Here is a 21,886-nt window from a genome sequence, read left to right as displayed (position 1 = left end):
TTTTCTATTTGGATGAATGGGCTTAATGGTTGGTATGCAACTCTCGATGCCAGATAGCATTTAGCATCTGAGTTGCTGGCTAGTGAGTAGTGACAGACTAATCCATTCAACAGAACTGACTAGCTTTTCATTGATAAAACTTGTTTCCATGTTGCCCTACCTAAAAGTCTAAAGTCTAAAAACAATATAAAGCCAAAGCAAACATATCTACTGAAAACAATGATGTGCTTTATATTTGTTTTGGTACAAGGTCTGGTCAACTGTCTATCAGGAAAAACTAGTTGTGGTTTTGTGTGTATTTGTCCACCATAGACTGACTGGTTTTTTGACCCTATGGTTTTGACTCACAATCCATGCATTACCAACACCAGCCGCTGGGGGGTAATGTTTAGCCTCAAAAGTTGCGTGAATGGAACGGAATGGACTGGGGAAGAAATCAACCAAAATCAACAAGGAAGTGACAGACTCACAAGTTGTCAAGATGGCACCGAGTGGGTTGAAGGCAGTAGTCGGAGAAAGTAAGTAACCTTTTCTTTCTGACTGTATCCTAAAAAATATAGAGTGGCCTCAATGTGATGTTTTATTCTAAACACGTCATGCGGATCTCTCTGGGTCTTTTGATAGCGTGTGTTTGAATAGCAAAAGGTGAATGACGTAAGTCGGTCGCCCAAGTGATTTCTCACCCCCAAAGATAAACTATTAACCGTGTTTTTGCTTGGAAATGAGCACTGTGCCACTTAAAAAAAACAATCATATGATGCGGATGTATGGTAGTCGTTAAATTGACCAGGGATATTAGTTAATTTGAATACACATAATTGAGAGGTAGCATAACCGAGCGTTAGCTTTCTGTTGTTGACAGGTGTCCGCTAAGGAAGTTAGTTCTGTTCACCTGCCTTGTTTACTTTGAAATGGTTTGGTTCATTCGTTTAAAATATAGTTGAAAATGAATGGAATTTTAAAAATTAAAACGTTTCTCAGCTGTCTCTGCTTGAGACTTGGGGGTGTGTTGAAGAATGTATGAATCATACTAATGTTCCATCCACATTTCATAACGACGTGCATTTGTTTTCTAATAATAATTGTGTTGTGGTCGTGCAGGTGGTGACTAATTGTCTGCCAAGAAGCCAATCGATAATGATCTTAACCTGATCGCAGTGATGCTATATAGCCTAAAGACTATTCTTCACCTGTTGAAAATATCAGACTGCTTTATTTTCGCCAAAGTTACCTTAACACACAAGGAATGTGCCATGTAATGGTGATGTTAGGTCATACTAGTTAACCACAGCCACTATAGTATCAAGTATTCACAGAGAGCTATTTATTTAGCTAGCATAAACATCTACTCTACTGTACAGTATGTGTTCATAATCACAGAACAATGTACTATCTCCACCATTATACATTTAGCTGAATGTTGCTACAGTGCCAAGTAATGTCATACAAGGAAATACTGAGGGAAGAACATCAGTTCCTCATTTCTCATCATTACTTGTGTGACAAGTCACTCTAGTAATGACACATCAGGGGTTTTCAAGTAGAGATGTACTGTATTACCGATTCCGATCGATACCCACAACTTGGTGAGGGTGTACACTGTCAGTTATGGAGGTCCTTGAAATTAAAATGTTTGAGTTCAACATCAACTGAAGCAATAAAAATATTACTATTAAGAAATATCACGTTATAAATTACCTGCTATCGGAATGACAGTATTCAACAGCTTTTCCGATACCGGTATCGGAACAACTTTAGTTTCAAGACATAAAATGCAACTTAAAAAAAATACTTTAATGTTGATTTATATCTTGAATTGATTACCACAAGTATTGTGCCAGTAAAGTATCATCTAATCATAAATCAACAGGTTTAATATTATATATTTTAGTACTAGGTCTAGGTTTAGTATATTATTAGAGAGATACAAGCTCAAAGCTGCAGGTCACAGTGTGTCATCATTAGTGTGTCATTGAAGAACAGAGAAGTTGTCTGTGTCTGCTGCTATAATGAGAGATAACACCCAAGACCACATTCCAGATGCTCATCTTATCCCCCTCAGGGACTATAAGTTAACTGCACACACACAGTTCAATTTTAAGGTCTCTCACAACAGATCTGAGCTGGTAACACGCATACATTGAAAGGCTACATCAGCGGTGACCAAAACGAGAGATTGTGTTTGCCCAGGAAAATACAGTGGAAATAGCTGATCTACAAGCTCACGATGTGTTTCACTACTTCTTAAACATTTGTTTTCTAATTTATGGGCTACATGATTCGTGTGGTTAACGTAATAGTCAGTGTAAAGGGCCGTTCACACTGAACACTATAAAACTATAACCATATTTTTCACCATTGTATTTCTTTATTATAGTTGGTGTGAACTCTGCCATCCACTTGACTTTTTATTTTATTTTTATACTTTATTTATACTTTATAGTTATAGTGCTCAGTGTGCGTTATTTACAAAAAATAAAATACAACAAATGATCCATTGCTTATGTATTCCTATGAAGGGGAGAAAGGCATGGTAAAGTTGTATGACACATACTTCTTTGATTATAGCAGCTAGAGAGGTTCCTTCCCCTCAGTCTAATGAATAGAATAGGCCTAATATTCCTTCTGCATTATGTATATTACTTAATAAATCCACATTGGTCTCTTGTTTCCTCACAGAAATTCTGAATGGAGTCATTAGAAGCATCAAGAAAGATGGCGAGTGGAAGGTGAGAGTTGGCGCCTTCATATTTTTTATCCTCACTCACACATTTGATGTTCAATCATGTTCTGTGTTACTCCAGCATTTAATTTGTTTGATGTACTGTACCTGTTCTGTTACTCCAGGTCCTCATTGTGGATCACATGAGTATGCGAATTTTGTCATCTTGCTGCAAGATGTCTGACATTTTGGCAGAAGGGGTGACCAGTAAGTATGGAGGCAATTTATTGTGAAGGTGTTACAACAACATTAGGAACAGTGCCATATTTGACAAATCAATGATTTATTAAATAGTGAATAAGTAGTCACACTGTCTACACCTATGTTTTAACCTGTTTAGCCCAAATTAGGTTAATAATGAACATGACATTTTAAAATCTGGTTTTGGCAGCTTATGGCAGTTATTGTAGGCAGTGTTTTCCTGGCCACTTGGAGGATGAGACTAATAACTATATAAACCCATTCATGAGTGATCTTTTCCCCCACATTTCATTAATAACAATAGGACTTCCCATCATTGGAGGATTGCATTGTTGCCTTGCCTTTACAGTATTGTTCCAAACATTTGATAATATTTTATTAAAATGTGTCTTCTTCCACTACACAGTTGTGGAGGATATCAATAAACGCAGGGAGCCCATCAATAGTCTAGAGGCCATTTATCTGATTTCTCCAGTGGAGAAGGTGAGAGTCAAGACATGAGCCTTTACCTGTTCACAATGTCACAACCATAACCATTATATGGGTTATTGTGTTTTTCTAATTGTTTTTTGCCTTCTATTTGAATTTCAGTCAGTCCATGCTCTGATCAATGACTTCAAAGATACTGCCTTTACTTACAAAGCAGCACATATCTTCTTCACAGAGTGTAAGTTGTTTCATAGATTTTAGTATATACACAAGTATTTGCAAGCATGCATGTTTTTTTGAAAACCATGTTTCAGCTTCTGGTGTTTATTGATGTGGATCTAAATTGATTATAAGTTGATGTCTCGTCTGTAGCTTGTCCAGATGGTCTCTTTGCTGAAATTGGGAGATCTCGGGTCGCCAAGGTCATCAAGACTTTGAAAGAGATCAATGTTTCTTTCTTGCCGTACGAGTCTCAGGTGTGTGACGAGGATATTTCTTTCCTACCTTTCCTCAAGCTGGTTCATTCTGTTGAGCGAGCCAGTTCAAAGCAGCCGATATGAACCTCACCTCCTTCCCTTACCCTTCAGGTGTTCACCCTGGACGACCCCACCTCCATGCACGACTTCTATAGCCCTGTTTCGTCCACAGACAAAGGCAAAATGATGGAGAAGCTGGCCGAGCAGATTGCCACTCTCTGTGACACACTGAAGGAGTACCCCGCTATCCGCTACCGCAGGTATATATATATATATATATATATATAGTAACCCAACATAAATGTTTTATTAGCAGCATTCATTCCATTGTATTCACACCTGCTCAGTTCAAAGTTCTACAACCATCCTGTCTCCACTCTCCAGGGGCCCGGAGGAAAATGCAAGACTAGCAGAGGAGGTCTACCAGCGCCTCAATGCTCATAAAGCAGACAACCCAAGCATGGGAGAGGTGAGGCTCTACTGCAGTAGTCCCAACATTTTACTTTGTATAATAATGTATGTATTTTTTAATTATTATCTATGTCAAGACGTATGAACAAACTTCTCGTGGTGTGTGATCCATTTTTAGCTAAAGGAGGTTGTTATTATTATCATGTTTTTATAATAAAGGCTAGCTGTAACAGCCCCACTGAAATTATGCTTCTCTATGGGTTTCAACGTTTGTGGGAGTTTCTGTGCTTTCTGGTTTTATTTCCTGTTAATTATTTTTCTACTTGTTGCTGGACCTTGCTCTCTATCTTCTCTTCTTCATTTCTGTTTTTCATAGCTGACATCTTGCGTCTGAGATGAGTCTCTACAGGCATGTATTACCTTTCCCTCTTTGCCTGAAATATAGTACAGTACAACATATCGTGTCATTTTCCAGTTCTTCTTGGGCTTTTTACCTATTTCAGCTCTTGCTGCTTTCTGAGCTTGTGTGCTATTCTCCTAATCTCCTTTATTCTCATCTCAAAGACAGTAATACTTGTTTGTGATGTTATCTAACACACCACAGATGCATTTTTATTGTATCGCACTTATATTTGTGAGAACAGCCAAGAAGTAGTAATATACCAATAGAAGGATGGCTGTGTTTGAGCTCCACGACTCATGAATTCCCTGACTTAACCCCCCCTGGTCCCCGTTCTTGAACATTCTAATATATATATTTTTTGGGGGGTCCAGAAGCTTTGATGTGCCCAAAAGAGCTTTGAAGGTCAGGCCTAGTGTGCACATGTGCGCATGCATGTGCAAGGGTGTGCACATTTGTGTGCCTATAAGTGCATACTTATAGGCACTGTGTCTAAGTGACACACACATGTGCATGTCTATGTACAGTATGTGTGTATGTAAGTGCGCACACACGTGCATGTCTATGTACAGTATATGTGTGTATGCAAGTGCACACGCATACATATCTAATTGTGTATACACAGCATGTACAGTACTCAAAGGTTGTTTCAGTGTGTCCTGCTGCGCTAGGTCAAAGATTCTAGAGGGAACACTACGTTGCCTTAATTGATGTGTGTGTGTGTGTGTGTGTGTGTGTTCCCTCCCCCCCTTCATTTTGTAGGGTCCTGATAAAGCACGCTCACAATTACTGATTGTTGACCGTGGATTTGACCCTGTGTCACCCCTCCTACACGAGTTGACCTTCCAGGCCATGGCCTACGACCTGCTAGATATCCAGCAGGACATCTACCAGTGAGTCTCTCTACATCACTGCTTCCCAAACATTTTTATGGGTCCATTTATTTTTGGTTTTTCCTATAATTTGGAAAAACATTCAAAAAGAAAGCTACAATTTTCATGAATTGAAAATAATGTAGAATAACCACCACTCATCTGCGGTGCAGTCACTGCAGTGGTATGCTGCTGTGCCTGAAATTGTGCCTAAATTCCTTTTGTTTTGTACCCCCGTCGTGACCAGGTATCAGACGACTGGGATCGGAGACTCGAAGCAGCGGGAAGTGTTGCTGGATGAAGATGATGATCTGTGGATTCAGCTAAGGCACATGCACATAGCAGATGTCAGCAAGTGAGTAGCACAGTTGGATGAAGCCTGTCCCTGAGTCAACATTCGAAACCAGTGTTGGAAGGTTTTTTCATGAACTGTATTTGTCATATTGTTATATTGTCAGTATTCTAATACTGTTTAATACTGTAATTATAATACTATAATAATGGCTTAGCTTTTAAGATTTGTATATTGTCACTGTCAGCCAGACATCTTCTAGCATCTCCATATTTCATCTTGTGTGTTTTCTTTCTTCTAAATTAATGCTTATTTTATAAGACTTATTACAATGTTGTGCAAAAGTACCTCACCACTAGATGTGCTGTGAGCTCGTCTTCTATTTGACTTGCAAGGTTTCACAACGATAAATATATAAAATAATATTCTGGTAGAATTCCAATTCTCACAATGTCTTATTTATTGAATGATTAAGTTTAAAAGTCATGTTTCTTACTTATAAAAGTTAAAAAAATAATTAACTCTTGATTATATAAGGATTTACCGTGATGAATGATACTTCTTCCAAAGTAACTCTCAAATGCTTTACTCTTCCTTACAGGAAAGTGACAGAACTTCTCCGCACCTTTTGTGAGAGTAAGAGGATGACAACTGATAAAGTGAGTGTATACATTATGCCCACTGTTTATTTGGTGTTAATTATTAGTTTGTCTTTTTCAAACATTTTTGTTATTTTTTTGTATCTTGTGTTTTGATTCTGAACATGTGTTTTGCTCTTCAGGCCAACATCAAAGATCTCTCTCAAATGGTAAAGAAGATGCCACAGTATCAGAAGGAGTTGAGCATGGTGAGTTCTGCTTTGGGCAGTATCTTATTATAAATGGCTGATTCTTCATCTCTAGTATCACCTCATGATTCTCAGTTAAAGGGACGATTCACCCTGAAATATCTACATACAGTACTAGCACATAACTACATTCATTACAGTGCTGTCACTGCTGTTCTGGTCCTAACCTTTACCTTTTTGGATTCACAGTACTCCACTCATCTGCATCTAGCTGATGCTTGCATGAAGAAATTCAAGGCCTCTGCTGATAAGCTTTGTGAGGTGGAACAGGTCAGTGTCACTGGATTTGTGTTTGTGGCTTTTTCTTTTTTTTTGTTAGGTTTTTATTCAAAGACGTGGAGTATAATGTATAAAAGTCCTTCGGAGTGTTTTGTTATCCCTATTTTAGGCATGTCATTATAGGCAAAACATTTCTAAAAGATTTCAAAGAATTGAAAAAATAATAATCTCTTTCCAAAATCTGAAAAGCATCTCAATGTGTGCGATGCTCACAATGCATCTTAATGTGTTTTTTAGAGCTGCTATAGAGCTGCTATATACTTTTTATTTAGATCCGTTACACCTATACTATACATTTCAAGCTGGGAACACCTGTCATTTTAGTAGTTACTATGTATAGAGCAGCATTATTTTCAGAAGTTTTTCAGAAGACTCTGGTCAGGATTGAGAGGGCGTTTTTGGAATCGGCCTCCGGGTAGGTGGATTGGCAAGTTTCTTTCAGCTTTAAGTTTCTGTGAAGAAAGTGGGTGGAGCTGAAGTTGTGAGTTATTTGTAGTCACTCACTTTACAAACTAGTCATTCAAGATGAGGTGGAAATATAAACAAGACGGTCCTCAATAGGTAGGCAACCAAAGATGACAATCAAATTTTTTGTTCATAATTTAGGTTCATAGTGTTAGTAACTTAGTGAAGTGGACTGCAACAGCTATAGTTGTCTTGTTTTTTAATGCAAGCAAAAATAGTAACCATATCAAGATTGTTTTTGAATAAAGGCTTTACAGCATAAATAATCACTTTCCATCCACTATCCTAACATGGTAACCCACTAGCCACTGACTTAAGAGTGCATTGCTGTTGCTATAATGCTCACGCCCTCAATCCATACAGTATAAAGGAAAGCCATGCTAGCATCTCTATTAATGGGTAATCTGGGTTTAAGTGGCATTGGCACAGCGTTGTGACGTTTATCAATCTTAATGGTAATATTGCATAATATATAATAATATTGCATTGAGACATCCTGTGCATAGTAATGCACAGGAAGCTGTTAAGTCACTACTGAGAGTAATGCCTTCAGCATGCTGTCCAGAAATCCCCCTGCATCAGCTTGAGCCTGGGGTAAAACTGCCGTCCCCGTCCCAGACCACTTCCAAGACCCAGTAAATTGTTTGGACGTCTGGTGTGTTCTCTACTGGACTTAGGCTTATATCAGATGAGTCACAGGCATTTTTTGCATGATTGTGGTATTATGTGATAGAAGTGTTAATGGGCTACTTGTTTGAGTGATTCTCTTGGTCCATTAATGGATCATCATCAGCATGTCTGAAAGCTGTCTCTATAATCATACAGGCATGTGTTGGCTTTAAGATGGACAGCTGGGGCCAGGCAGCCAGCCACAGCTCTTTACTGTCAGCTGTCCTCGTATGAATGCTCCACTGCATAGTTCTGTGCAGCGCCATCCAAATCTCCCTCTGTAACTGTATTAAGGATGACTCCCGCTAGTTGAAGTGTTTTATATTAATTGGCGTAGCTTTGTGCTAGATTTATTTGGGCTGGGGATTCCTAGGAAGATTACGCACTTTTGCAGCTTTCTATCTTAAAGGCAAGAGCAAGACTGCACCAATGCAACTCCTTGCAACAAAACGGTTTTAAGGCCAGTGCACACCAATGCAAGTGCTTGCAACTGCCATTGGGGAATGGGGATTATGTTTGCAACTGAAGTACTTGCAAGTAGTTGCATGTTACAATGCAAGGAGTTGCAATTAGTTGCATTGGTGTGGACTGCCATTTAGAAAGAACAACCCCCAACCCTAGCAATATGCATCGAACTAATGTGGCCAATATTTGGCACTGGTTTTCAAATGGCTTTTCGATCATGCATGCAGATTGGCTTTTTTTAATCATACTGTCATTTATTTACAGTTACTGTACTGTCAGATAGTAACTGCATTAAATTTAGCTGAATGTAATATTTAAATAGAATTTCTTCACTTTATATTCAATACCACGATAGGACTTGCAGAATGGCTCAATCACTGTTGTTCTTTTTTTTCCTTGCACCTCATTTCAATTTAGTTCGTGTAAATACCGGGGGTAAGTAACAGGGCAGACACTCTGAGCTGGTTTTGTAGCCAATGAAGCTAATGATTGACTTCTCCTGAAAAATATTTTAAATTTATTTCCTAAAATGTAAAATACTCTCCCAAACTGAAATGCCTCTTTAATGTGGCACTCAATTCAAAGGAGCTTTATTGGCATGAGTAAACATATGTTTACATTGTCAAAGCAAGTGTCAAAATGGAATAAAAACAATAGAAAATGGGGACGGTATATACAGTTGAAAAGGGTACAGCATTATGTCACAATCACATTGTGCCTATATGTTTATACACACACAGGGTATAAAGCTTTTTGAAACAAATAGAACTAATATTTTGCAGTCACTTTGGGCCATCCTCAGGGTGGTTGTATTGCTGCACCTTCTTTTATCGCAAAATCTGCACATTGTTGTATGGGAGTTTTTTGTTGTTGGTCATGTTTTCAACATCACTTTGGGTGTGTGTGTGTAATCTGTGGGAAGTACAGTATGTGTTTCTGATGTGACTCTGCCAAAACTAACTTTTAGACACACTCAATGACAATGATCTACTGCTGCTTTCCACAGGACTTGGCCATGGGGTCGGATGCAGAAGGAGAGCCTCTAAAAGATGCCATGAAAAGCATTGTCCCTGTGCTCCTCAACACTGAAGTCCAGGCCTATGAAAAGATCCGCATTATTCTGAATTACATATTCCACAAGAAGAAGGGTGGGTACTAAAAAAACGTTCTGTATTAAACAAAAAAGCACAAGGACTTTTTCATGCTTGTTTGTCTTGTGGTCTAATAAGCTCATATCTGTCTACATAAGACTGCCACTGAGAAGGACTAATTTAATATTTTGAAATGCTGTAGTAGACTAAAGAGTTATTAAAAATGCAGATCTTCTTGGCTATTTCTCCATAAAGACTGTGATTCTCTCCATGTAGGCATCGGAGAGGAGAACCTGACAAAGCTCATCCAGCATGCCAACATACATGCTGACAGCAACATCATCACCAACATGCAGCATCTGGGCTGCAACATCATCTCTGGGGTAAATACTCAACTGCTTTTTGTTTGTTCACATTCTCCCTTTGCTTTAAGCCTAGCATTCCTTGATACCACCCCCCCCCCCCCCTTCTGTCAGGGTCCTAATGCAGGGAAAACACTTCCAGAGAAGAAAGAGCGCAAAGAAAGCACCTACCAGCTCTCTAGATGGACACCCACCATTAAAGACGTGATGGAGGTATGAACGTCTGAGGGCTACTGGGGACAGACTTGGGACATGTCTCAGTGCTGACTTAGCCATTTGGATATTCTCATCCCTGACTTGGACTTCTCTGTTTCCATGTGTTGCAGAATGTTATTGAAGACAAACTGGACAAAAAGCTGTGGCCGTTCATCTCTGAGCCTGCTCAGATCAATACAACCCAGACAGCAGTCAGGTTTGTACTATTGAGAATGGTTAATGTTATATTGTCTGTGCAATAATATAAATAAACTGAATTAAATGTAGATTATCCTACAGTATTTAGACCTGGAACACCTGTTATTATACTTTTCAAGCCGGGATCACTTTACTTTTTAGAATAAAAATTGGACGTTTTTAAGAAAACTTAGCTCAGTATTTAGAAGGCGTTTTTAGAAAGGCACTTTGTAAGGCACTTTTGAAATAGTTCAGCTTATGGTTGACATTGACAATCCACTTGCTATGCAGTTAAATGATTGCTTTAACTTCATCTAACTTTGACCAAGATTTTGTTAAAGTGAGCTGGAGGTGAAAAGGTGAAATTAAGCCAGTTTTACTTTGAATAAATCCCCCATAATCGCCATGGGTTTTCCAACATGATTGTGGCGCTTACAGCAACCACTATCATGAACTTGGGAAGATCATAATCTGCATTTGCTAATGGACAACACTTTGTCTCGTTCCTGCTTGTCATAGAATTATTTTTGTTTAAATTTGACGTGTTATTAATGTCAACACTGATATTCCATTATTATGACAGCAACTGTTATCTGTACTATTGTGTGTGTGTGTGTGTGTGTGTGTGTGTGTGCGCGCGCTAAATCTGTCATGACTGTGGTCTGTCATTACGTCTGTCTCCCACGTGTTTAGATATGGTTAAGATTAGAAAATCCACCAAACATACATACAGATAACAGTTGTCTAATGACACCAACTGTTAACTGTACTATACTATGTATGTATGTGTACATAACGACAGATGCAGACGATTTTAATGTTTTAATCGTGAGAACGCACACACCAGATGTTTCCGTTATGACGCAGGACAACGCACTTGGACATTAAACAATTTCATAGTAGAGATTCCAGGGATTTTATCGAAAACGTTATGACCGTCTGTCACTCGTCACATTACTGGGATATCATATGCTACATCTGCTATGCACAAAAATGTGTATCTCCAATAGCAGTCCCTCACTCACCTCACGGATAGAGAAGAAACAGGTCGGTTTCATGAAGCAGGATTGCTTTAGCTTGATTTTGTGTTTAATTTATTATTATTCTTACTTGATTGATGGCAACAATTGATTGAGCAAGGGATCTTAACGAGAACCTGTCCACACCCTTGTCTGCTATCACTATTCTCTCCCCCTTTATTTTGTTAGACCAAGTTTCCTCATTGTTCTTCTTTTGTTGTTTGTCTGTTTGTTTTTTAAATTGCAGTGCACGTGCATATGGCCCAAAATGGCACAAAAATAAAAATCCGACAGAATATTGTTCAGGTCCTCGGCTCATCATCTTTGTGATCGGCGGGGTGTCACACTCGGAGATGCGCTCTGCCTATGAGCTGACTCGAGCCACTGAAGGGAAGTGGGAGGTTTTGATCGGTAAGCACCCCCGTGTTGCTTTTGGCAGCAAATTTAGATTTTAGTTTTAGTCATAGTCTCTTGAATAGTTGAATAGCAGTTTTAGTCACCTGGAATGTCTTAGTGTTAGCCTAGTTTTAGTCGACTAAACATCATAAGATTTTTAACAAAATTTATTTTGGCGGGCCTTGATGCTGTCGTAATGACAGTTTCTTTTCTCCACTTGCTGAAAATGGCTGATCTACAAGCTCAACGCGTCGCAGCACTTGTGAGCTTGTAGATCGGCTATTTTCAGCATGCAACTAATTGTAAAATGACTTATACTGGATCTCTTGTCCACTTGTCCCTTCCTAACATTTTAGTCTAGTTTTTATTTGTTGTTAGTATATTTAGGCTTAGTTTTCATTTAGTTTCCATGTAGTTTTCATCAGTGGTAGTCGAACATTTTTCGTCTTAGTTTTAGTCGATGAAAACAACACTGAAGCCATAAGGACATACTGAAGTCCAGATCTATGCACATCATTGTCTAACCAATTAAGAGCTGGAACACATCTGTGTCACTTTAGCGTTTAACCACATTAACCATTATTTCATACTTTAGCTATTGAAAAATGGCAGATATACAAGCTCGTAGCTATGAACTTGTACAGTAGATCTGCTTTTTTTTATCGTGAAAATGTGTGCAAATCATTGAATATATATTCTTTCACAACAAATGTTTTAACTCAAATCTTTGCTTCTGGGGGCTCCCTGGAACAACATATTTTGAGATGGGGGGGGGTCCGTGGCCAAATACAGATAAGTCTGGGCGTCCTTGACATGAAATAGTTTGAGCACCACTGATTTTTCAGAAAACTGTCAGGATTTAGAATTGAGACTGAGTTGATGGATTGTGCTTGATTGATTGAAATTGATTGACATTTTTATTCACAGGTAGCTAGAATGGGTACATTTCAAATGAGTCACAAAACTGCTACGAGGATGAAACCAGGAAAATCACTAAGACTTGTTTACATCAGGGTCCTCCATTTTCAATTCATCAGAATTGACCTTCTCTGTTCTCCTCTGCAGGCTCATCTCACGTCCTAACCCCCACCAGCTTCCTGGATGATCTGAAGAGACTGGACCAGGTGCTTGCTCCTGATTGTTAGGTAACGTCCCTGGGCATGGAGGAGCACACTGGGATTATGCCTTCAAGTCTTTCGTTCAACATGATTATTCAGAACTGGTCTTTTGTAACAGGTTTGAAATCTCTGAAGCCGAACATGAAGATGTAAGAATCAACCACAAAACAAATGGTCAGAGTCAATCGTAAAACAAATGTCAGAATCGATCATAAAACAGAACTTAAAGGACAACTTTAGTTTTTTTCAACCAAGGTTCATGTTTTAGGTTGTTATTAGAGAAAGTAAGTAAGTTTTCATTTGCTGCTTTCTTTCGTTTTAGGGATTTTAGCCGTTTTTTCTGACAGGCGGGGGCATTCGAGCATGGGGCTAAATATGTATTTTCTTTACAACATTTTATAGTCCTACTAGACCCCAAGAAATTACGTGGCCACAAAAGATCACAGGATCTACTGAATATGAAGGTAGGCTACTGGGGGGAAGCCCTGTGTCATAGGCTCAATATGGCACAATCAGTAGATCCCGTGATCTTTTGTGGCCAGATGTAATTTATTGGGGTCTAGTAGGACTATAGTAAATGATAAAAAAAAGAAATCGCTAACATTTTGTAAAAAAATAAGTATTTAGCGCCATGCTCGAATGCCCCCGCCCCCCCCTGTGAAAAACAGCTAAAATCCCTAAAACGAAAGAAAGCAAATGAAAAAAAAAAGAACACTCATATTTTACTTTCTCTAATAACAACCTAAAACATGAACCTTGGTTGAAAAAACAAAAGTTGTCCTTTAACGGCTAGATATACTTTGTTGCGCATGGCGGCGGCGTGCAATGAAAATAGATGAAAGTGCATCACACTGCAACACGTTGTGAGTTAGCATATTTGCTATTTTCGTTGTGTGGCACTGCCGCGAAACCATTTATATATCCAGCTTTACTTGTGATTCTCTTTTTTTTGCTCTTTAGAATATAATTGTTATTGTAATTCTCGGTGTGAAATGGTTAATGTACTGTATATACTGCTGCTGTGATTGAAATTGTATTCAAAATATTTAATTTAACGCACAGAACTTTATGAAGGTTATTTGATTAATGTACCATGTAAAAGCATCAAAGTTCAAATTGTTTTTATGTTACTATAATTTTCTTTTCCTTTGTGTTATACCTATAGAAATGTCTTAATCCCAACGGAGCTGGATAATCCTGAGTCAAATGTTACACATATTGACTGACACAAGTAGGAATTGTTTTAATAATTGTTTATTCTTCATTTCTGAAGGGCAGTGTGAGAAATATGTCTGACATCCAATGTTTGTTACCATTGAAGTCGAGGTGCCATCTTTTGATTATTTTCTTCCAACTTTCACTCAGACTCTTAAGTAGCGTTTTATTTTAAAACGATGCACTTTTACCATGTACTTGTACAGTATGTAGGATTGGGACTGAGTGTAGTGTGTTTTTGTTGTTTTGGTTAAGATGATAAATAAAAAACGCTGTATAGCTATTAAAATGTGCTTAAGTGCATCATTTCTTAGAAGATGGGACCTTACCGTAGTCGCTCAAAACCTCTTTACAGCATTATGATGCAAGCTTTGCAGAAGCCTTATGGTTTATTTTCTCCAATTAGTTATTTGAAACTTTGTTTTATTTCACCCACTTTCATTGATCCTAGGCATGACTTAACAAGGCATAAGTATTGAGACAGCCAAGCTGTGATGTAACTCAAACATTCATTGTCAACAGAGTAGGCCCAGAATAGATCAAACGGCAGCAGCTGGCCAGGCTTTGATCCAGTCAGTGTCTATGTGAACACCTTACTCTACAGGATAATTAAATCGGTTCAGACTAGCCTCGAATAGGGAATGCCTCTGCAATTGTCAGAAGGGGCGATTGAGACCCAAAATTAGGAAAATTATCTCTTGCAAGACTATTGCTATTTCTTAGTGGGAAAAGTGATTCCAGAACATACCACCTGATGGTGTCAAATCACAATACACGTAGAGCAGAAAACCAACAGAGATCCCAGGTAACCAATGTACTACTATTTTTTTTTTCCTAGTGGAGGAATTTCCCCACCCTTTGTATTACATTTTAATGAGTCATTAAGATGGAAAGTTTGTGATACGTTATTGTTCAGAGAATTACTTTCAGATTTATCACATGACATCAATAATGTAGGCTTACAGATGAATGGTTCCCAGGGCCCCGCAACAGCCACCACCAGTCCTTGCAATTCTAGGTGGACTGTAGCCTAGTTGTTTCACTCAAACTCTAGTTATACAGAATGATAATACGAAAATAACTGGATTAAGAAAAGCTTATTATTTTGTTAATTACTTTCTGCCTTCAGTTTCTCACTTATTCATAGTGCTGGCCTGCCCCTGCCCTCAAGACCTGTCGGGAAACGGCTGATCTAAATGACGCCAAAAGAAACTATACTGTTAGATCTGTGTCTCTGGACACGTCAACTTTGACATGACATACGCATGTTTGCAAAACGCAAACATATAAAGTGTAAGTGATGTCAGCATTTGCTCAGTTGAGAGCATACCTTACTACCAGTGAAAAGATCATCCCTCTCCATGCTGAGGGATTATGTTTTCATCTAGGATTACAGATGGCAATATTAAGAGGGGGGCAGCAGTTCGGGTCTTAATGGCAATGGGTTAATACTAAGAGCTTAAGTCTATTTAAAGTGCTCGCAAGCTACAACCAGTACAAATTTGGAGCTAAATCAAACTGGATCATATTGTTGACCGGGCGTTGAATGTTTAGACATCTAACGATATATCTCTGTAACGTTATATTACAAGGATTACTATCTCAACTGGCTGGAGATTTCTTTGTTGGACCACCTATTTTGTCATACCTGGTGATGACGAGGACTGCTTCTGGAGTGGAGACAAGAATGGAAGCAGACAGCATTGTGGTGGTAGGATGAGGGAAACCCTCAGTGTGTGTTATTACTAGTAGTGCATTGTTTGATGTAATTTCGAAGTCAAAGCTTTCTGGTTTAACTTTTTGCCTTTTTGCAACTGCTAAAGAAGGCAGAGATAAATATCTTTCAGTATAGACTGAAATGAGATACTTATTACTTTTTTGCAGTCTGTCTCATATTCCAGCTCTTATGGTGGTTCTTAATCTGGTCTGGTATTGAGAGATTATGTAAATTGTAAAACATCGTATTTTTAACCAACCGCTTTCTTTTAGGTGGTATATAAAAATAATAATAATTTCACCTCAATCTTATTCCCACCAGGGAACTAAAGACCAAGAGCAGATGATGGCCATTATGAGTTACTCTCAGCGTGGGCGCATGGATGAGCAACGTTGTACCTTGGCTTCAAGCAAGAGTGCCCCTGTTACACCTTGTCAAATGAGAACTGAACCCTCAGGTTGGGATAGTACTGTAGTAGTGATTGATTGATTGATTGATTGATTGAACAGTTTGTAAAATAAAAAGAAACACAGAAGAATACAGTTTAATACAAATACAATGCTACTAAAAGGATTGAACCCACGAATGCACTACGGCTATATGGCTATAGAAACATATAGTGATAGACAATGTACACGTTTTCAAAGCGGGGTCAGAACTACCCAACTGGAAAGGAGAGCTAATAAAATATAATATGAACATACCGGTATCTATATGAGTACATAATGTTTTATTGTGCCAGTTTGACCACTTTCAACCTGGTACCCCTATTTTGGTCAACATTTTTGAGTTGCAGTGTTTGGTGAAGAACAGTCTTGGAACCCTTGGTACACTACACACTCACACATATTCTATATAAGATACAACAACACTGCATCCATAATGTGTGTGCCTGTTATGTAGAGATTCTTCTGCTCCCCACAGGCCAGAGAGCAGTGATTAGCAGTGACGACTACTATTATACACTGGCCAATGTCCAGAGGAATCGACTTCACGGCCAACATGTTGCACTAGCGTTGCTGCCAGGGTTCAACCAACAGGTAAGCAATTAGATTAGTGTTCATCCCGACGCTCACGTATATCTATACAGAATTTGCATTATGGATGTATGTACCACTGGTAACTACTGTAAGATATGACCTTTTATGTTCTCTTAGAGCCAAATGATGGAAAAGGAGAGCCGTTCTGCACCTCAGATCATTTTGACTGAGAGTACTCCGGAACCATCCAGAAGACTGATCAACCCAGTGCATACTCTATCACATCCGGTCTCGTCCAAGCCCATTCAGGTTTTGGCAGTCTAGTTTAAAACTCTTCGAAATCACTGGTTCTCAAAGTGGGTTCCGGGGCCCCCTAGCAGTCCTTGAGGGGATTCCAGGGGCCCCCCATGAGTATAGCATCAAGATCAGTTTAACAACTTTAACCCTAGTTTACAAACTAGAAACTAGCAGATGTACAAGCTCACAACACGCCGTGATGCAACACATTATGCCGTGATGCAACGTACATTTAACAGTACAGTTAAAAACAATTTGAACCAATGAAAAGTAGTAAAAAGTGCTTCTGACAAAACCAGCTAATTCCATTGGACCCTCAAACTGTCTGCTAAAGCAGCTAACTCCACCACCTCTCCCCCTCTCATGCAAGTAATTGACAATATATAAAGTCACAATACCAACTTTGATGAGGCAGTATTGCTTTGTTAAAAAAAAATATATATATATATATTTATTTTTCATTTCCTGAGAAATGAACATTTTGGAGTTAGCTGGTTTCTTCCTGACAGCAGAGATATATGAATAAACCTCTGGCTTTATTATTTTAAGTTCAAACTCCTTTGGGACTATTTAACCCACTACAGCAGTTCATAACTACGATGGCCCCATAGTCAGTGTGGATGATAGCACTTCTCTTTGGTCAAAATGAAAGCACCCTGGCTTCTACAGCCAATACAAACAATTTACCACAGTGACATTTACCTCTGTGAACTATTCCAGAAAAGGGATCCAGGTCCAGATCCTGACCAGTTCTTCAGACTCTTGTCCAACTCTCAAGGTCGTCGGCTTGATGACCAGCGAGTGGCGCTTCCTTCTTTGCCGGGGATACGGCATCAAAACACCACATCAACTGCTGGAGGAGAGTCAAGTTACTTGTGTTACATGGTCTCCAAAGTTCAAGTTAGTATATCCCAACCCAATCTCTTGTTCACAAAAATGCCTGAAAACTGTCAAACCTTCACGTTGTTCAAACATAATAATATATTATACCAATCATTTTCAGGGTTCTAGAATGGAGGAACAAAGGTGCTCCTTACCCCAAATCAAGCCTACCCAAAGAAAGGATAGCTTGGTTCTTGGTTCAGACCGTCCACGTTCAGCATCTGCATGCTACAACTCAGATATAGTGCGGCAGAAGATCAACGATAAAATATTACCCCAACAGGTATATTCTGTGATATCCTGCTAGTCTTGGTGCCCTTTTCTATGGATAAGACACATTTAGTCAAATCTAAACTTTTTACTGCAACTTGACCTAGCTGCTTGGTATTCAATTATATGTGGATTGTGTATCTACCAGCTACATAAAAAGTAAAGGGTGCATTTATATAGCGTCTTTACGAAGTGCATTATATTCACCCATATGGTGGAGGAACCCATGCAAGGCACCAACCTAGCCGAGAGCAATTAGGGGTTCAGTGTCTTGCTCAAGGACACTTCTCCTCAATAACTCTGGGGGAGCCTGGGAATGAACTGGGTTCCAAATCGGCTGCTCTACTCCTGTGCCACTGCCGCCACATATATTGTAACAGCCAAGTGTCAATCAAAATGAATCATTTAGGCTAATCTGAAAATATGGATAGTATTATAAGTCTTGTTATGTTTGCATTGTTTGTAAGGATTAAGGAAGATACTGTAACTTGAGAACACATTTTCCCGACACTTTGTAGGATTGATAATTAGGCTGCCCTGAAGAGATCGTTCACTTTTGGGTTAAAAAAGGTTAATGGTAAAGGTCTCAATCAAGGTCTAAAAAATGTAATAGTTATTATTATTGTTTTTTTTTAAATTGTCTGTACAATACAGGAGATGTCTACAGCTGAGCAGGATAAGTTCATTTCATTAATGAGCCATGCCCAGCGTGGTAGAATGGATGAACAGCGCTGTGTCTTATCTCCCAGAAAGACCAGCACTGTACCCACAGGTGAGTACAGATTCATTGACGGGGACATGCGTGCCGAAAAACAGAAACACGTATGTTTGGTAGACAAAAAAGACTCCTAAGACCTCTACAGAGAGTGCGGATTGTATGTTCCTTTTTACGTATTATCTGAATCTGCACCCAGTATATTCATTCATTTCTCCAGACTGTCCTCGACTACAGTCTGGAGAAGTTAAGGACCTTGAGTTGAGTGAGCCTTTCTGCCTCTTCTAATTTGGTAAATAAATATGAACCACTTGAGCCAAAGCATTTTCTATTCTATTCACGCATTTTGAGCATGTAGATTGGCTGTTTTTGGCGAAGAGATTTGGTGTGGACAGAGTACAATAACTCAGTGGTTAAAAATAGTTTATGTCCTCAATTCTTGATTCATGTAGCTATTATAGTATATGTCTGTATTTACCCCTCCTAGGTCCAGAGTCTGATAAGTTCTTCAGCCTCTTGGCTTCCTCTCAGAGCCACCGGCTTGATGGTCAGAGAGTAACTCTCCGTACACTACCAGGGATACAGAATGGGGGGTCCACATCAGCTACTGGAGGAAGGGATGATTTGTGTTACATGGTTTCCAAAATCCAGGTGCGCCCCATATCTTCTACCATGTAAGAAACCTCAGTGTTCATTTAACTCAGAGTGTACAAATGTAATCAACTGGATCATAAAGGTCTATTTGTACATCTGAGTTACAAATAGATCAATAATTAACACAGAGAATTTATTGTGGACTGTAAATACTGCATATAAAGAAAAGGGCTTTGACAATTTGATGTTACTGCAAACAATTGCAGTGGTGACTGATTATGCATCGGCCTATTAGATCAACATTAGCATTACAAATTGCAAAATGTTCTTTCTCAGGGCTCCAGGATGGATGAACAGAGATGCTCTGCACCCCATATCCTCCAGAATCTGGGCACCCCATCAGTGCACGCTGATCCCCCATTGAGGTCTGCCTCCTTCAACAATGTCCCAACTGACCAGCCTCAGAAGGTTCGAGATCATGCATAACATGCAGCCTAATATCGATATACTTTTTTGTTTAGGGTTAGGGATAAATATTTATTTCTCCGTTTTGCAGGAAGTCTCTCCAGCTGAGCAAGACCGGTTCTATACCATGATGCGGCATGCTCAACGTGGCCGTATGAACGATCAGCGTTGTATTTTACAGCCTAGCAGGAGTACACCAGCCACACCCAAACACAATGGTGCTGTTGGACATGTGGTACCTGTACATGCAGGTCAGAGCCAAACCCATGGCATTCATGATCTGCTGTATGTATTTTCAGTAGAACCTGGCCAATACCTTTTTGGCGACATATGTATCGGCAATTATGCAGCCAAATATGTGTCTCAATCTCGATTTTCAACCTGTCGTCCCTATTATGGGCAGGTCATCACGGCCGAACATTTTCTAAAGGTTTTCAAACATTTTACATCATTTTGCAGTGTGTTGTCTGCTTTTCCGAATGGGGTTCAAGTTCTGTTTATTTACTTGTTTGCTTGGTCATTGCATAATTAAAGTTAAATGTTATTTTTATATTTTGAACTTTAATATATTCGGACCCAACAAATTGTCGTCGGCTTAATTTTCAGTATCTTTAACGGGATGTTCAGATCATTCACTACCAATCCTCCATTCATTTACAGGTGGTCCTAAAGCTGATGACTTCTTCAAGCTTCTGGCCTGCAGTCAAGGCAAGCGGCTGGATGATCAGCGTGTTTGCCTTCCTGCCTTGCCAGGGATAAGTGGCACTACTGGGAGACAGCGAAATGGAGTTCAGGTTAGTTAGTTACCCACCATAGAGATTATCATTCGCTATGGTCAAGAGTGTTATAGCCAACTTTTGTTTGTCTTCTGCCAGAGCCCTGCACAACACATCATGTTGACGCCAGGAAAATCAAGTATGGCCTGTCCAAGATCTGCCACTCTGCCTCAAAATCCATATGCAGAGATTGCAGAGTCTGGTGTGCTGAAAGCTCCACCCAGATCTGCCTCCTTCAGCCCAGACACGAAACATCAGAAAATGCAACCTTCCCCGCCCCAGGTAAATACTCCCCTTAAAATGTGATAGTTTGGTTACTCCTATTCTACATTTCATTTGTATCGACCTTTCTGCCAGGCATGATGACTACGCATCAGAAAATCTCCTTGCATTCTCTATTAATATTATGAATAAATACAATTATGTCAATACTTTCCAAACAACACTGAAATATTGCTTCCACACAGATGACCTTGAGTCTTACCATGAGCGTCACACCACAACAGGTAAGTCATTAGCATTCCTGACATGTTCCTAGGGGATTCAAATGGAAGATATGTTTTAGCTAATCACATTTACCACATATATTTTTCTGTCTCTACTTATATTTTGTTTATTTTTCATTTTTCAAAGGGACGTAAGAATACCGGTCAACCATGTGTATTCCCAGAGGTCTTCCTTACGCTGGGATCTCCGGGAGAGAGCCTTGTGGTTCCTCTGAGCCCATGTCCAGGCAGACCCCTCTCCCTCAACCTGAATCTGGTCCCAAAAGAGGGACCAAAGCCTACGGATGCCCACTCGAGGCTCTCCTCTCCTAATCCAGGAGCACGTAGTAGGCCATGCTCTGTACCCGCAAGCCCTCATCGGGATGTAGTGAGGAAACATGGAACCAGTCCTGCTATCAGCCCAGGTCTCTACGTCATCCAAAAGGTTCACACAACAGCCCAGCAGCAGCAGAAGGGGACGAGTCACGGAGGAGAACAGGGGAGAGGGGACCCCAGAAAGGGGAAGGGAAAGACAGAGCAAGGGAAGGGGAAGGGTGGGGGGAAGAAAGACAAGAAAAGATAG

General features: G+C 39.5%; 2 protein-coding genes across 2 annotated transcripts; both read left to right on the top strand.

Moving 5' to 3' along the window:
* The first annotated feature begins 433 nt into the window (after positions 1 to 433).
* On the top strand, positions 434 to 14,411 carry stxbp2 (syntaxin binding protein 2). Its single transcript, XM_080777005.1, has 19 exons — positions 434 to 518; positions 2,680 to 2,729; positions 2,848 to 2,929; positions 3,330 to 3,406; positions 3,515 to 3,590; positions 3,725 to 3,828; positions 3,940 to 4,088; positions 4,213 to 4,297; positions 5,402 to 5,532; positions 5,759 to 5,866; positions 6,405 to 6,462; positions 6,585 to 6,650; positions 6,840 to 6,920; positions 9,535 to 9,676; positions 9,896 to 10,002; positions 10,096 to 10,194; positions 10,308 to 10,393; positions 11,641 to 11,804; positions 12,855 to 14,411. The coding sequence occupies exons 1-19, from the start codon at positions 482 to 484 to the stop codon at positions 12,932 to 12,934; spliced, it is 1,782 nt and encodes a 593-aa protein (XP_080633131.1). The 5' UTR covers positions 434 to 481; the 3' UTR covers positions 12,935 to 14,411.
* LOC308323367 (uncharacterized protein) lies at positions 13,049 to 21,886 on the top strand (the record flags this gene model as incomplete). Its single annotated transcript, XM_080775096.1, has 15 exons — positions 13,049 to 13,056; positions 14,846 to 14,927; positions 16,161 to 16,296; positions 16,764 to 16,879; positions 16,997 to 17,128; positions 17,837 to 18,016; positions 18,120 to 18,281; positions 18,923 to 19,040; positions 19,471 to 19,634; positions 19,914 to 20,045; positions 20,134 to 20,293; positions 20,703 to 20,836; positions 20,918 to 21,100; positions 21,286 to 21,324; positions 21,452 to 21,886. The coding sequence occupies 15 exons, from the start codon at positions 13,049 to 13,051 to the stop codon at positions 21,884 to 21,886; spliced, it is 2,181 nt and encodes a 726-aa protein (XP_080631222.1).

The sequence above is a fragment of the Protomyctophum bolini genome (genome assembly GCF_963924005.1).
Source record: "Protomyctophum bolini genome assembly, chromosome: 11".
NCBI lineage: Eukaryota > Metazoa > Chordata > Actinopteri > Myctophiformes > Myctophidae > Protomyctophum > Protomyctophum bolini.
The sequence above is the reverse complement of the archived record's forward strand: the minus strand, read 5'-3'. Positions and strand labels throughout refer to the sequence as shown.